Source organism: Apis mellifera, linkage group LG1 (assembly GCF_003254395.2).
Source record: "Apis mellifera strain DH4 linkage group LG1, Amel_HAv3.1, whole genome shotgun sequence".
Lineage (NCBI taxonomy): Eukaryota > Metazoa > Arthropoda > Insecta > Hymenoptera > Apidae > Apis > Apis mellifera.
In genome coordinates, this window is record NC_037638.1 from 4496249 (window position 1) to 4512261 (window position 16013).

A 16013-nucleotide genomic window follows, 5' to 3' on the forward strand; every position below is an offset into this window, starting at 1 on the left:
TCATGAACGTTTACTTTGAATAGTCAGTACAAACATATAACGCAAATATGAACGCAAATATTCGCGTATACAATTATTTATTAAATATTAATATATGTAAATATTTTCGAACGGTATTCATAGTTGATATAAGTATATATTTAGAAGAAATTCTAAATTAATATTATTCATAAAAATGATATATGCGGTTTTCTTTATTTTCAAAAATCATTACTTACGAATTAATGATAAACACAAATAAATTCTTCAATATATTTATCGTAAATGTTCACGAACATTTTTTAAATATTTTGCGTGGTCAGTCAAAGAATATGCATAGTTCTTTTTCTATTTCAAAAAAATAATAAACATTATCTATTCAAAAATGAAATAATTCTAACATTTTTATGCTATCTTTTAAGAAAAATGATTAAACTAAAAATAAAATTAAATGTAAGTAAACTAATATTAAAGATATATTCGATATTATAGACAATTGTAAAAAGATTATGAATATATTTTAATAAATTATATTATTATATTGAATAGGTTTTATTGAAATTATAATAAATCAAATAGATTGTTCATTCTATTGATCATAAATTATTAATATTATAAATTATCTTTGAACACTTTGATTGTGAATAATATTGTGAAAAATATGAAAAATAATTTCAAATGATATCAACATAACAGATGTGCTATTAACATTTTATAGCATTGTTTTCTTTTTCATAGAGTTTAATTATTGTTATTATTTTTAAAAAAATTTATGCTGTAATTTTATATTCTTATTCATATTTTTAATTTTGCATTTAAGTATTTAAATTTATGAGAAAAGTAAAATATCGTGTATTTTAACTACCATTTATCATATAAAAAAAATTAATGCATTATAAAATTTTACCAAAAATCTTTGATTCAGCATAAAACGTTTCATATGTAGCACCAGTACTTACATATCTTCACCATTGTGGATGAACTTGATGGAAAGACCACTGCTGATACGTATTATTGATATCACATGGCATTAATGATAATTGTTGAGTTTGAGGATGAAGTGCCATGCACTTTTTGTGTACTCTATGTAAAAGTGTTTTTGTTTTCTACGAAAATTAATTATTTTTATAAAATATAGAATTCATAATGAAATAAAAATTCAAAGAAATAGTATGTTTAATGATATTTACTTCATCATATTGCCATGGACCATCTACAGTCCCTAAGCGACAAAATACGAATTTCACTCCTTGATTATCAGCGGATATGCAACGTTCTCCAACACCTAATTGACCCTTTGCATTTAATCTAATTAACTGAAAAATATAAATCATAATTCATAGTTATAATAATAGTTTATAAAATTAAAAAAGAATTATTTAAAAATAATTTAAAATTACCTGATTATTACCAAATCCATGGCAATCAGTTGTAGCCATTAAACTAGGAGGAGAATGACTCATTGTATCCAAACATGTTCCTGTTGCTCCATTTCGTAACTAAAATTTAATAAATAAGATAATAAGAAAATTTAATAATTTAATAAAAAAGATAATATATAGTATTATGTATAGAATGTATATTTTAAATTGAATTAGTTGTATATTGATATAAATGCTAGCTAAGCATACATTAATGTAAATATTTTCTTATCAAAATAATAATTACAATAATAAAATAATGATAAAACAGTGAAATTATAGCTAATAAGATTGAACAAAATATACAATAATATTTTCAATATAAATATTATTTTTCTTACTTCTCCCCAGTGAATATTAGGTGGTAATTCAGGAAACTTATCAAAAACATCATAAGCTACATTTTCCATATACCATTGAAAGCTTTTACATCTTTTCCGTCTTTTAAACTCTAATTGTTCCGATATATCGCCATGATCAAGTAATTGCGCTAATGGTTCTCTTGTATAAAAGAACTCTTTGTATTTATCATCAAACCATGTTTCAACAACTCTCTTGTAGTTCTAGAAAGAAAAAAATTTACAACTTTTATATTCATTTTATATAATTATATATCATTTTATCAAAATATATTAATAATTATAATTCTTAAACATTAGAAAAATATTGTTATATATAATATTTATTTAAGAATGAATATATTTTATATACTTACTATAGTTATTAGTGGTCCTTTTTTTTTTTGTGCTAATTTACCAAATGTGTAAGGCATAAAACCTCTATATACATGACCAACATGTGAACATGGTACCCAAAGAATGCTTCCTCCACATTGCCATATTTTAAATGAAAGTTCAAAGTTCTCTCCACCCCATACAAGTAATCCATCATCATATCCACCCAATGACAAAAAATATTCACGATTTATCGCGAATAAGCCACCAGCGTGAGTAGGAGACCTAAATTGAGTGTTTTCCTAATACATGAATGTTAAATAATTTTGTTCTGTGCGTCTAAATATATTTTTTAAAACAAATTACTTGTACGGCATGCTGTTATAAGATCGACTTTTTTTCTCTCGTGCAGGAAGTTCATTTTCTTTATATAACATTCCCCATTCAAAAATACCTCGATACAAATGTCCTTCTTGATATACAGGTCGATATTCGAATGTCTTGTGATCAATACCATCAATAATGGGAACTGTCATTACAGTTCTAAAATTTAACAAATATGATTAATTTTTTTTATGAAATTTATAAATAATAACATATTCTATCCAAAGAGAAAAGTAAGCGTTTTGTAAAATTTTTAATTTAAATGGATATTAGATTGAATTACAGAAAAATAACATTTGTATTAAATCCTTAACATTTTAAATCTTTTTTTGCATCTACCTTACTTGAAGAATGCAGTAAAGAATATTTTTGTTTTTCTAATAAAAATTTTCCTTCTAGCAATTATTGTGAGCCATCATTGGTCCACTGCGAATGGACCATATTCATAAACTCTTTCTTTCACTATTTCTTTGAATTTTTGAATTATATATTTATAATTTTAACTGTTAAAAGAATATTATCAAAGATAAGGATATCATAATACGCTACTTTTCAGTATGGAAATTATTCAATAAAGGAAAAATTACCTGTCAGCAGCTATGGGAGCTAAAAGAGGTGGTAACCAATTAATATTAACTTCACAATGTGCATCCAAAAATACTATAACTTCGCCTTTAGCTTCACGTGCACCACGTGATCTTGTTCTTATTAAACCTTCTCTTTTATCATTTCTTATTAATTTAACTTTATCTCCCCATTGTTCAATATAAGACTCTAGTTCTCCTTTTAAATTATCTATAAAAATATAAATATATATATAAATTTATACTATAATCTTATATATAATTTTTTCAATAATACTGTATGAAATTTTTTATTATTCCTAATTTAGTTAATATTTTTATTATATTATTATGACATTTACCTTTATCAGAAAAGTCATCTACAAGCAAAATTTCTTCCAAAAATTGTGGCGGAGTACGATTTATAACACTGTGAACAGTTCTCATTAATACAGACCAGCCTTCATTGTGAAATACAATAATTACACTAGTTCTAGGTAATATTTCTGGATAATTCCAATGTTTACATCTATAAATAAAATAAATGAATATAATATTTATAATATATTTATTATAGTGGTATTATTATATATGGTATCTAATTAGAATATATTATACTAATACTATATTATTATTTTTTCTTTTATGTAGTTACATTCTAAAATTTATTAACTTTCATATTAAAAAACTATTTATTTGAAGTATTATTTATAGTATATTTATTTTAGCAAAATGTTATTTAAATTTTAAAATTTAATTTAAATAATATTATAAAATTATTGATTAAAGAATAGAAAACAATATTGACTTACTCAGGCATTCTAGTATCAGGAATTAATCTATCTAATGAAATTTCATCAGAGCATACTATATTCATACCATAATCTATTTCTGATTGTTGAACATCATTCTGCTGATCATCCCTAAGAATATGAGGTTTACCTTTTTCTCCAGGACCATTTCTCATTGATATATGTTTTGGTTCAAAGTTACCAAGTTCCTTTGATAGAATTGGAACCTACAAAAATTTATAATATGTAATGGCAATATAATATTTATTATAACATATTATATATTTAAATTATTAATAATAAAAGTAAAAAGTTATATATTAAAATTAATTTTTGCAATTTATTTCTGAATAAAATTATTTTTTTTATCATTAAAATCTATGTGATTTAATAATAAAATATATAAATTTTATGTTTTAAGAATTTTATATAAAATTATAATAATATATTTACCTGTTTATCTTTTAAACCATCAGACCAATATATTTTTAAATTATTGATAGGTTTGTTAGAAAAATAGTTTACAACAATATATAATGTGTAAAGAACAAATATAGTGCAAATAATAATATTGAAAAGACGATTTCGTTTTAATTGTACAATTCTCATTTTGTTTAAGATAATTATACCTAAAATAAAAATTAAACGATTATATTATTATTAAAAAATTTAATTATATTAAAACATACTTTATATTTAAAATAAAGAATACGAATATGCAATAAAATTTGTTAAACATCAATAACAAATGAATAAAGATAAAAATGAATGTAAAAAAAAAATAGATATAATAGATAAGTAATTTATATCATCCATATGCAATCAAAATATTGAAATATCATAATAAACAATTTTATTTATAAAGAAAAGCAAATATCAATTACCTTAAATAAAAATGCATAGACTATGAAATAATATATATTTCAGCAAATTAATTTTTTAAACGTATTATAATAATATTAAAAATTATATTATAATGAACAGAATCATTATTTAAAAAATCTGAAGCTACGTTGCTTCACACCACAGCCAACGTGTCTTTTGCACACATTTAGGTACTTCTAATCTACGTATAGGTAAGTACTTACCTATATTTCAATTTTCATGCAAACATGTATTCGACATTTCTATATTTCAATTTAAAAATTTTTTATCGTAATAATATTATTTAATTTTCAACATTATTATATAAATTTGACAAAAAAAAACACCATTCAATTATAATTATTTAATTCAATACCATAAAACAAATTTATTTGATTGAGAATTGCATATATTTATTTTTATCATTGTTTACAAATAAATTATTTACAATTTTAATTTATATTTTATATCGTTATGTACATTGATATATTTTTAATAAATATCGAAAGATGGTATATAATTTATATTATTTTATATAATTGAAATTGATGTACTCATATAATATAAAATATAATTTAATTTTTAAAATAAATAAAAATATGATTTTTATAAATAGATATTAAGTTTGATTAGACATTAAATATTGAGAAGTGAAACATTTTTATTCAATTGTTTAAATTTGATTTTATTATAAGTATTATATACATATTATTTATGTATGCATGTATTGTGTAAATATATATATGTATTTTATAACGGTAAAAAAAATTTTTCTAAATATTTTTCGCTAAAATTACTGAATTGATTAAATTATATTTTTATAATATATAAATTAATATTTAATTATATTATTATATAATTATATAATTATATTTAATTATTTGAATCAAAATAAAATTGAATGAAGATCAAATTAAAGTAAAATTTTCAAGACTTGAATATATAAATATTAGTCAAATATAGATATATTTTTAAATTTTATCAAATATATATATATATTATATATAATTTTTATAATATAATATTTGCTTTAAATAAAAAAATGTTATTTATTCTAATTAAATTAAATAATATTTAAATAATTTTTGTTCATCCATAATTAAGTCTCTAAAATAAAAAAACATATTTTCAAATTAATTAAAAATTTTTAAATTATTTTATTTAATGAAATATTAAATTAATTAATTAATTTATATATATATTTATAAGTTAATTAATTATTTTATAAATTTCAAATAATTTTAAAATAATGAAAAGATTATTTATTTGAAATTTAAAAAAATATATAATCTAATAAAAATATCATCTACCAATGGCAGAAAATTTTCTTTATTTTTTGAAAACTTATATAAAACTTAATTCTAATACTATCCGTTAGAGTACGCTGATATATTATGTTGACCAATCAAAAAGGCAGACAATTTTGAGCCGGCGTCAAATCAGTCATGTTTGTATATACATGTTTCTTTAGTTTGCAAGATGTAGATTTTGTTTATATTATTGAACATGTACATTTGATCCTCTTAATCTTTTCGCCTACTAATGCAAAGTGTTCTTAAAAATTGTATATTGTTTTATACGCTTCAAGTACTTCAACAAATAGTGATAAGATATTAAATAACTCATATAAAATATAATTAATATATTTTACATTGAATAAGGATATAAAAGTGTACAGTTATATTTTCTTTTGTTGTTGCATGTGTAGTAAAATATACATGAAATATTGAATAAACATCAAAAAATAGGTGAAATTAAGTATCATAAAGTTATTGAAACATTAAATTAATTATCGTTGTTAGAAATTAACTATAGAACAATAGTTAGTTATTTAAAATTATAAAATTCTTTAATAATATAATATATTCATATATACATATTAAATGCAAGTGAATATATAATTGCAATAAGTAAAAACAAAAAAAAAATATTTATTTTTATAAAACAAATGTTTTGCATATTTTATAAATTTATAAATCATATCTGATTTTTAAAATTTATTTATTTTATTATATATTTTGTTATACATAAATATAATTTCTAATTCAATAATTCTTTTAATGAAATTACTTCTTATATCATATATTATTATATTAAATTTTTAAATAAATAGAAATTTTCTTTTTATAAAAAGAAATGATAATATTAATTATTACATATTAATGTAAAAGTATATAAAATGGCATCTTCTGAAATTGATGATTTATTGTCTGGGCCTTTAGTAACATGGGTAAGTTTCTTTTTTTCTAAAATTTTATTTATTTATTTATGCTATAGATTGTAATATTTTTTTAATGAAATAATTAAATGTGAAATCAATTTTATAAATCTAATATAATAATATACTTTATTCAAGTTATTAATATTATATTCAAGTTATTACCCAAATTATTAATTAACTATATTCTTTATGTAATAGTTTGCTAGTTGCTTAGAGGATCCTAATTCATTAACTAGTTATGATGATTTAGTGGGTGGTGTATTATTACACAATGTATTTTTGCAAATGTAAGTATTTTAATCATTTTAATTTATATATATATATTTTTTTTTTTAAATTTTATATTTAAATATTTTAAAAAATTTTATATTTTATAGAGATCCAGAACCATTATATAATGAAGTTATACCTCCAGAAGGAAATCCATTAATTCGTACAAAAAATTTAAAAGTTATTGTAGATAATATGAAACAATTTTATGAAGAAGAATTAGGTCATTTACTTCTAAAGTTACCAGATACTGTGAACTTAGGCAAAGAGCCACAATTATATATTGCTGAAATGAAATTATTATTATTATTACTCCTTGGTTGTGCTGTTCAATGTCCTAATAAAGAAAAATTTATTACAAATATAAAAACATTAAATGTTGATACTCAGCTTGCAATAGTAGAATGTATTAAACAAGTATGTTTTTGTAAATTTTTAATTTCTATTATTCAATTATTTTTATTTTTTTATTTTTTTGTATTAAATATTTATTTATTAGGTTACAGATCATCAAGATATAGTTATCACTCAAGATGCAATGGAAAATGTAAATATGGGATATTTATTTGCAGAAATAAAAAATATGTCCCAAGAATTAGATTTATATCGTCAGGTAATTATATCAATACTATTATGTGTTACATTAGTAAAATACAGAATATTTTATTTATTAATTTAACAGAAATGGAGAGATACTATTATAAATGAAAGTGTTGAAAGAAATGATTCATCAATTAGTGTTGAAGTTGAAGAAATAAATAAAGTACAACAATCTAATCCTGTTATTAAGTCAGAACGAGAAGAAAATCACCATTATGCAGTTGAATTGGCTGATTGGAAATCAAAAGTTAGAAAACAACGTCAAGAATTGTATGTATTATAATTTTTTAATGAAATAGCAAATTATAAAATATTTCTAATTTTTATGTCTGATATATTCTTTCTTTTGTTAATTATTTATAGAGAAGAAAAAACAGAAGCATTGTTGGAATGTAAAGAAGAACTTGAGTATCATAAAATATTAGTAACTAAATTAAAGCAAGAGGTACAATATTATTATTTTTTATATATGTAAAAAAATAAACTAAATGAATTGATTATTCAATAAAATAAGTAAATAGTTAAATTTCAATATTATATTTTGCTTTTCATAAAAATGGAAAAAAATTATAAATAAATCTATAAATTCAGCATTTTTTTTCTTTTTGAAATATGAATATTTTTTTGATTTAAATAATATTATATAAATAATGTTATAAGAATATGTAATACTTACTTTTTGAATTATTGAAAATGGTCTCTTTCTGTAAATATATATTTATTTTAAAATTAATGTTTTGAAAATTATTAAAGATATTCTAAAGTTCTTAAGTTATTATTTTGCAGCATTAATATAAATATTTAATTTCTTTCAGTCAATTTTATTGTCACTATATCGCTGCTGCGACGCAGCAATCGAATTTACATTTATTATACATCACAAACTATAGATAAAGACTAATTTATTATGATTCATATTATTTTCAATGTCAGAACATCTGTCAAAACATTGTTTACTTATAATAGAAAAAAATGATAATATTTATAATTCTCTATTTAACGTAAAATTTTAATTTAAATAAGAAGTATTTATATTTTGAAAAGTAAGAGAGCTATGTTTATATAATTTTTTTTCATGAATAGCAAAATGGTATTAAAGTCTAACCATTTATTTCGTTAACATTTATTCTTTATTTTTAGTATATATTTAATAAATAATCTTCGGTAATAATATTATAAATCTATAATTGTAATATTTTTATTACTTTTCTAGAATCAAGAATTAATGCATGAAGCACGCACAGCAAAATCTTATAGAGATGAATTAGATGCTGTAATTGAAAGAGCAGATCGTGCTGATCGATTGGAATTAGAAGTAGTAAGATATAGAGAGAAACTTACAGATATAGAATTTTATAAAACACGTATAGAGGAATTACGTGAAGATAACAGGTATATTGTTATGTATTTTTTTTTAACTTTTTACATAGAATTTAAATATATTTTTTTTTTTTTTAACATAAAATATTTTTTTATTTTAGAGTTTTGATGGACACTAGAGAAATGCTTGAAGATCAATTAAATTCATCGAGAAGAAGGGCGGATAAAGTATTGGAACTCGAATCTGAAATTATTAAATACAAACAATTATTGAATGACATGGCATTGGTAAATCTATAAATAAAAGTTAAAATGTATTGGTAAATTTAATTTTTAAAATTTTTTTTGAACTTTTAAGGAACGTGCGGCTGATAAAGAAAAATATCAAGAATTAGTTGAAGAAAATACTCAATTGCATAAATTAACAAAAGCTGCTGCAAATGAAGCTGCCTTATCTAGTTCTATAAGTGATTCTGAAGAACCAGGTAATAAAAAAAAATAATTTTTAATATATAATAATATTTTATTTTTCTATCATACATAAATATATAATATATATTTATATTTTATATAGCACATGCTGATAACAGATTATCAGAACAATTAACAAATAATGCACAAACACGAGCTCTAAAATTAGAATTGGAAAATCGTCGATTGGTTACTTTAATAGATTCTTTAAAAGAAAATTCATTTCATGAAAATTCATCTCGTGTATTGGAATTAGAAAAAGAAAAAAAGAAATTATCTTTAAAAATCGAATCATTAAATGATAATATTGAAAGATTAACTCAACAAAATTCAGACTTGGAATTAGTATGGAAACAAGCATTAGAGGAAAATAAAAAATTACAAAATTCATTAAAAAATCAGAGAGCATCGTCTGAAAAACAACAACAAGAATTTCAAGTATTTCATAAAAATATTTTTTTACATCATCTTAATATTTTTATGTTCAATGTTTTATTTTTTGTATTTATTAATTTTTAGACTCAACATACAAAAATGATAGAATTGGAAAAAAATTATGACATAGCGGTGAAAGAAAAACAACGTGTTCAATCTTTATTAGAAAGCGTTCAAAGACGAGCAGATGATTTAGAACGTAGTTTAGAACTTGCGAATCAAAAAATTGAAGAATTAAAAATTATCGAAAATAATATAAAAGAAATTAATTCTAAATGTCTTGATCTTGAATCAAAACTTGTGGCAGTAGAAAAAGAAAAAGATGTAGCACAACGCGATATTCATCGATATCGAGAAACGATAGAAGTATGAATTTTATAAAACATTATTTATAAGAGTGATTAATTATTTTATTTAAATTAATTATTTAATTTAATTTAAAAATTTTTTAATTTAAATTTTTTAATTTAATTAATAAAAATAATTTAATTTATATTTTTATTATTTTAAATTATTTTATTTAAATTAAAATTATATTTTTAATTTTCATGTGAATTATGATGAATAAATTATTAAATTAAATTTTACTTAGCGAGATAAATTTCAGGATAAGGATGTTGCCTTAGATAAAGCAACAAATACTATTGAGGTTTTAGAAAGAAAAATAACACAACTTGAACAGGAACTTCATGATTCTGTTACACAAATTTCAAGGTACAAAATATTTCAAATAATATGTACAGGGTATGTTATTTATCTGGTAACATATAAATATTTCGAAAAATATGGATGATATAAAAGAATGTTTTAGTTATAAGTTATGAGGTTTCAAGAGAAATATATTCAGATATTTATTTAATTTTGAAAATTATATTTAAATTTTTTAATGATTTTTTTATCTTGTAGCATGATATCAAAATATTTAAAAAAAAAATTCATATTTAAAAATTTAAACATAATTCATAAAATATTTTTAATTTACGTTTTTAATATACCAAAATCAAATAAAGTTGAACATCTGATCATCAGATAAACAATTTTTGTCTAAAACATTTTTGTTAATATTATTTAAATATCATTCATATTTTTTGGAATGTTTATATGTTTCCAGATAAATGCTCTTTTAATAATAAAAAAATGTTTGTTTATTGACAGGTTACAAGAAATTGAAAGATCTAGTAAAGAATTAGATTCACGAGCAGCGATCGATAGGGAAACGTTAGAAATTTTACAGTCGAATTTAGTAGCTGAAAAATTGAATACTCAACAATTATGTACAGTTTTAGAAAAGCTTGGTCTCAGTGATAATATGTTATTATCTCTTCCATTGGATAACATTATTAAAAAGTAATGAAATTTTAAATTTTAATTAAAATTCTTAAATTGATAAAAATTTTAAATCTTAAATTAATGATTAATATTTAATAATTACAGAATTGCACAAATTCCGGAGGTCATTGAGTATATACTGAAATCAAATAATTCCTGTTCTAGTGAAAAATCAGTACCTGAGTCTATAAATTCCGAGAATACTGTAACTAGCAGTATTCATAATACATTAGAAGCGACAGTAGAATCACTTAAAGTATGTGGAAATAATTAATAAAAAAAAAAAAAGAAAAATATTATAAAAAATATTTATCATTATGGAACATAATGATAATTTATAATATAATTTTCTTATTTTAGAAAGAGCAAGAACATTTAAATATGAAATTAGTTACTGCACAAACAGCATCAGAAAGCTTTTTATCTGAAAATGCGAAACTTCAAGTACAGATAACAACATTACAATCTCAAAATAATTCTTTAACAGCACAACATACAGCGTTGCAATTGGCAAATTCGCAACTTGTTGCTGAAAAAGAAGAGGTAAATATATTTTATTTATTAAACTTTACCTATATAATATCTAATGTTTACTACAACTATGCTTTTTTTGTATATATATATATATATATATATATATATATTACATCTATTTTGTATGTGTATATATATATATATATATATATATATATATATATATATATATATATTACATCTATTTATATGTATAATTAATACTTATATATTATACTGTAAATATTAAAAGATAAAGAAGTTAAATAATTTTATGTTGATATTATATAAATTTTTAAATCTTTATTATTAAATGTTTTAATTTAGTTATTAAAAGAACGAAGCGCACAACAACAAGCACACACACAACTTCTTCATGATCAAGTTACTTTGCAATCATTGCATGAACAATTAAATAATGAATATGAAAATTTATTCCATGAACACGATGCTTTGAAATCAAATTTACGAGATGTAAAAAATGAAATTAGAATGTTACGCGAATCTTATGAAGGATTAAAAGGAAGAAATAAGATATTGCAAACTGAAAAAGAATCATTGGTCAGTGATGCGAAAAGTTTAAATAATTTAAGAGGAGAACATTCAAAACTCAAGGTATTAAATAAATATAAAAAGATAGATAAATCATGAATATTACAAGTTTAATTTCTTAATTATTTTAGGATGATTTTAGAAATTTATACACTGCTACAGAGAAATTGAAAATGGAATACAGAAATTTGCAGGAAGATTATCGGAAAAATAAGATTGAAACAAATCGATTAAGTCTAAAATTAACAGAAATGCAAGGTGAACTTAGCAGCAGAGATGAAAGATGTTCGAATTTAGAATTTCAAATCAATACATTAAATCAACGATGTGAGGTACAAATTAATATTGAATTATATAATGTTATATTTAACACATATTTATTATTATTTTTATATTATATTTTATTTATTAGATGCTATTACATATGAATTCCGGCTTAGATAATGATAGGCGATCATTAATGGATCATATTAGTTTATTGTTTAGTCAATATCATGAACTCTTGACTCATTCACTTGAAGATAAAGAACATTATCATATGGAAGAAAAAATGTACACGTTAGTATTTTAAAAACTAAAATTTAACATTATTAAATTTGATAAATATACTAGTAATTATTTTTAAGTTTTTTTTAAAAAAAATTTAATTTTTAAAAATATTACTTACATATATAATTTAATAATAAAAATATTATTTAATATATTTATGATATTATATTATTGTATTATTATATATTGTATTAAGTATATTAATAATAATAATAAATATTATAGGGATAAAGTGAATCATCTATATAGGCAAAAAGAAAAATTGGAAGATAAGATTATGGAACATTATAGAAAATTAGAAAGTTGCACTCCAAAAAAGTAAGTATTTTTGTAGATTTAAATATAAATTTTTTTATTTATTTATTTTACAAATTTTTATGTATATATATATATTTTTATTTTTATCTTTAAAGAAAAGGATTTGGAGCTAATTTTGTGCGAAGAGTTCGGAAAGTTGGGTCTGAGTTTCTTAATAAGGTGAACAATTGACGCAGATAAATATAAATATTTAATATAAATATCAAAAAATTTTATAAGATCTTTATATAATATATATATATTATATATATATTATATATACATACCTTATATATATATATTATATATACATATATATAAATTATATGTACATATATATATATATATTATATATAAATTATAAATTAGAATCGACGATCTTGGGCGGAAGATTCCAAACACTCAGAAGGAAAAACTTATGAATCAGAATCTGGTGGAAATGATTCTGATGCTAGTACAGAAGATCATCGCATAGCAGGTAAAGATGCAATTTAAATATATATATATATAAGCTGTTTAATTGTAATAATAAAATGTAATAAAATATATTTCATGCATTAAAATAAAGAACACAATTATTAAATTATTTTTTATTTATATTATTTTATTTTTTATAAATAAATAAATAAAAATATTATTAATGTTTATAATTAATTTTAGGATCAACTAGAGGTCTTGGATCAGATGCATTATCTCTTGGTCATCCAGGAACGAGAAGAACAGTATATTATACTGATGATTCTCCACCACCATCAAGTACATTACCAGTATGTTTGAATTTATTAATTTATAATTCTATAAGTTTTTTTTCTAATAAAATACTTCTTTTATATATGAAATGCTTATTATAGGAACAGGGAGACGATAGACGTTCTATATTATTAGAACAAACTTCAAGATCGGAAGTACAAGTAGAACCACGACCGGTTTTGATATACAATAAAGTATCAGCAGTTATAAATGAATCAAAAAATCTTAATAATAGCGGAATGAAGAATGTAGGACAAGAGGAAACAATGATGGAAACGCCTGTGGATAAAGATTCAAAAACAGGCAATCAAGTATGGTATGAATATGGTTGTGTATGATTTTATATTATTTGCGTGCTTCCATTTATTTGCGTGCTTGTTACGAAAATTGCATTTTTAATATTACATAATAATATAAATAGATTATTTACCATTGTAATCCAATGAATATTTTATATAAATTCGTATAAACGCTTGAATATTTTAAGACTTCATATACTACTAATTTTAATTGAATGTTTACGAGTTCCTAGAAAGTTTTTATAATGATAATAATTGACAATTTATGTCAAAGTGACTTTAATATTTATTTTAAATATTTGAATATCTTTTTTTAAATATGACTTTATGCATTTATTTTAATATATATAAAAGTTGATAAATAATCAATTAAATAAATAATGTACTATGTAAATATATAATCTGTAAGTGATAATGCGAGAATATTTTTTTTTAAGAATAATGTAACAATTATGTATAATATTAAGTATGAATTTAAATATTGAATATTGCTGTTTAATTAGTTCTTAATTATCAGTCATTAAATTAATTATACTAATTTTACTGCCATTCACATTTATAAAAAACTTAAAATAATATAGAATTATAAATATTAAAAAAAAAAACTTCTTTTTTAATTATATCCAATAATAATATAAATAATATAAAACATAACTATTAAACGTTAATCAAGAAATATATATATATATATATATATATATATATATATATATATATATAATATATAAAAAATATATATAAATATATATTCATATTTAAAATTATTAAATCTAAATTAAACATAATTTTATGCAAATATAATATAATATAATATAATATAAATGTTCATTGTAATATTATAATATAAAATCGATGAATAATCTATAATTAGATTTTAATTCTAATTATTACAATAGAATATATAATCATATATATATAAAATACTTTAGAAAAATGAATAAAAATAGTTTTTTATATTTTTTGTTCATATATCTTTCAACCGAAGAAAATTGAATTATATCTTGATAAAATCTCACGAGTTTCATCGTCAAAAGTGTAGTTCACTATTTTTTGCTATTTTCCTATGGGTCGGGAGCAAGAAGTTCTATGAAAAAAAAATTGACCATTGTATGTTCGAATCCTTTAAATTATTTTTCGGGCTTCGAAAATTTGCATATGATGCATATCCAAAGAATTATATCATTATTTTATAGTGTAAATCAGATATTATTTTTTCCTACAATTTATTTATTAAAAAAGGAATAGAAGATTAAATGTAAAAGTGACTACTTATAAACTGAACTTAAAAAATTGTTTTATAATAAGAGAATTTTAATAAAAATTCAAACTATTAATATTAATTAAAATATTAGATTATATCATAAGCAATATATTTAAAAAATATAAACATGAAAATTCATTAAGTAATAAATTGAAAAAATAGACAAAGAACTATTGTATAATATAAAAAATTTTTCTTTTTTGAAAAGAACAAAATATGAATAGTATTTATATTACATATTTATTTATTTAAAATTAGATCTATTTTATTATTATTAATCATTTTTTTAATATGTTTTCTATTTTATATAATAATATATTAATTATTTCATCGTTTTTTTAACAAATAACAAATTTTCTTATTTTAATTTTTTAAAATATTTAAATTATGAATTAATGGTGAATAAATTATATTAATAATTTCACAAATAAATTTTCACTAAATAAAAAATATGAGATGAACATTATAAT

The 16013-nt window shown here is 20.2% G+C and overlaps 2 protein-coding genes across 4 annotated transcripts; one reads left to right on the forward strand and one right to left on the reverse strand.

Moving 5' to 3' along the window:
• Positions 1-834: 834 nt before the first annotated feature.
• Positions 835-4421, reverse strand: LOC411799 (N-acetylgalactosaminyltransferase 7). Its single transcript, XM_395266.7, has 10 exons — positions 4266-4421; positions 3834-4039; positions 3384-3550; positions 3046-3253; positions 2441-2617; positions 2116-2359; positions 1742-1963; positions 1380-1478; positions 1170-1295; positions 835-1085 (listed from the first exon to the last, which is right to left on the reverse strand). Exons 1-10 carry the CDS (start codon positions 4419-4421, stop codon positions 945-947), a joined length of 1746 nt encoding a protein of 581 aa, XP_395266.4. The 3' UTR covers positions 835-944.
• Positions 4422-4718: 297 nt separating this feature from the next.
• LOC414017 (protein Daple) lies at positions 4719-14570 on the forward strand. Of its 3 annotated transcripts, none has more exons than XM_026441293.1 (23): positions 4719-4888; positions 7096-7184; positions 7275-7584; positions 7667-7780; positions 7850-8037; positions 8131-8212; positions 8981-9159; positions 9249-9375; positions 9446-9572; positions 9662-9996; positions 10078-10359; positions 10586-10707; positions 11149-11340; positions 11428-11578; positions 11683-11865; positions 12163-12450; positions 12519-12719; positions 12800-12945; positions 13162-13254; positions 13350-13413; positions 13603-13711; positions 13894-14000; positions 14085-14570. In XM_026441293.1, the coding sequence occupies exons 3-23, from the start codon at positions 7363-7365 to the stop codon at positions 14319-14321; spliced, it is 3549 nt and encodes a 1182-aa protein (XP_026297078.1). In that variant the 5' UTR covers positions 4719-4888; positions 7096-7184; positions 7275-7362; the 3' UTR covers positions 14322-14570. The 3 variants fall into 3 exon arrangements, with proteins under 3 accessions (XP_026297078.1, XP_026297070.1, XP_026297074.1); XM_026441285.1 differs by lacking the exon at positions 4719-4888 and adding an exon at positions 6792-6906; XM_026441289.1 differs by lacking the exon at positions 4719-4888 and adding an exon at positions 6856-6906 and having other exon boundaries at positions 10601-10707.
• Positions 14571-16013: the final 1443 nt, after the last annotated feature.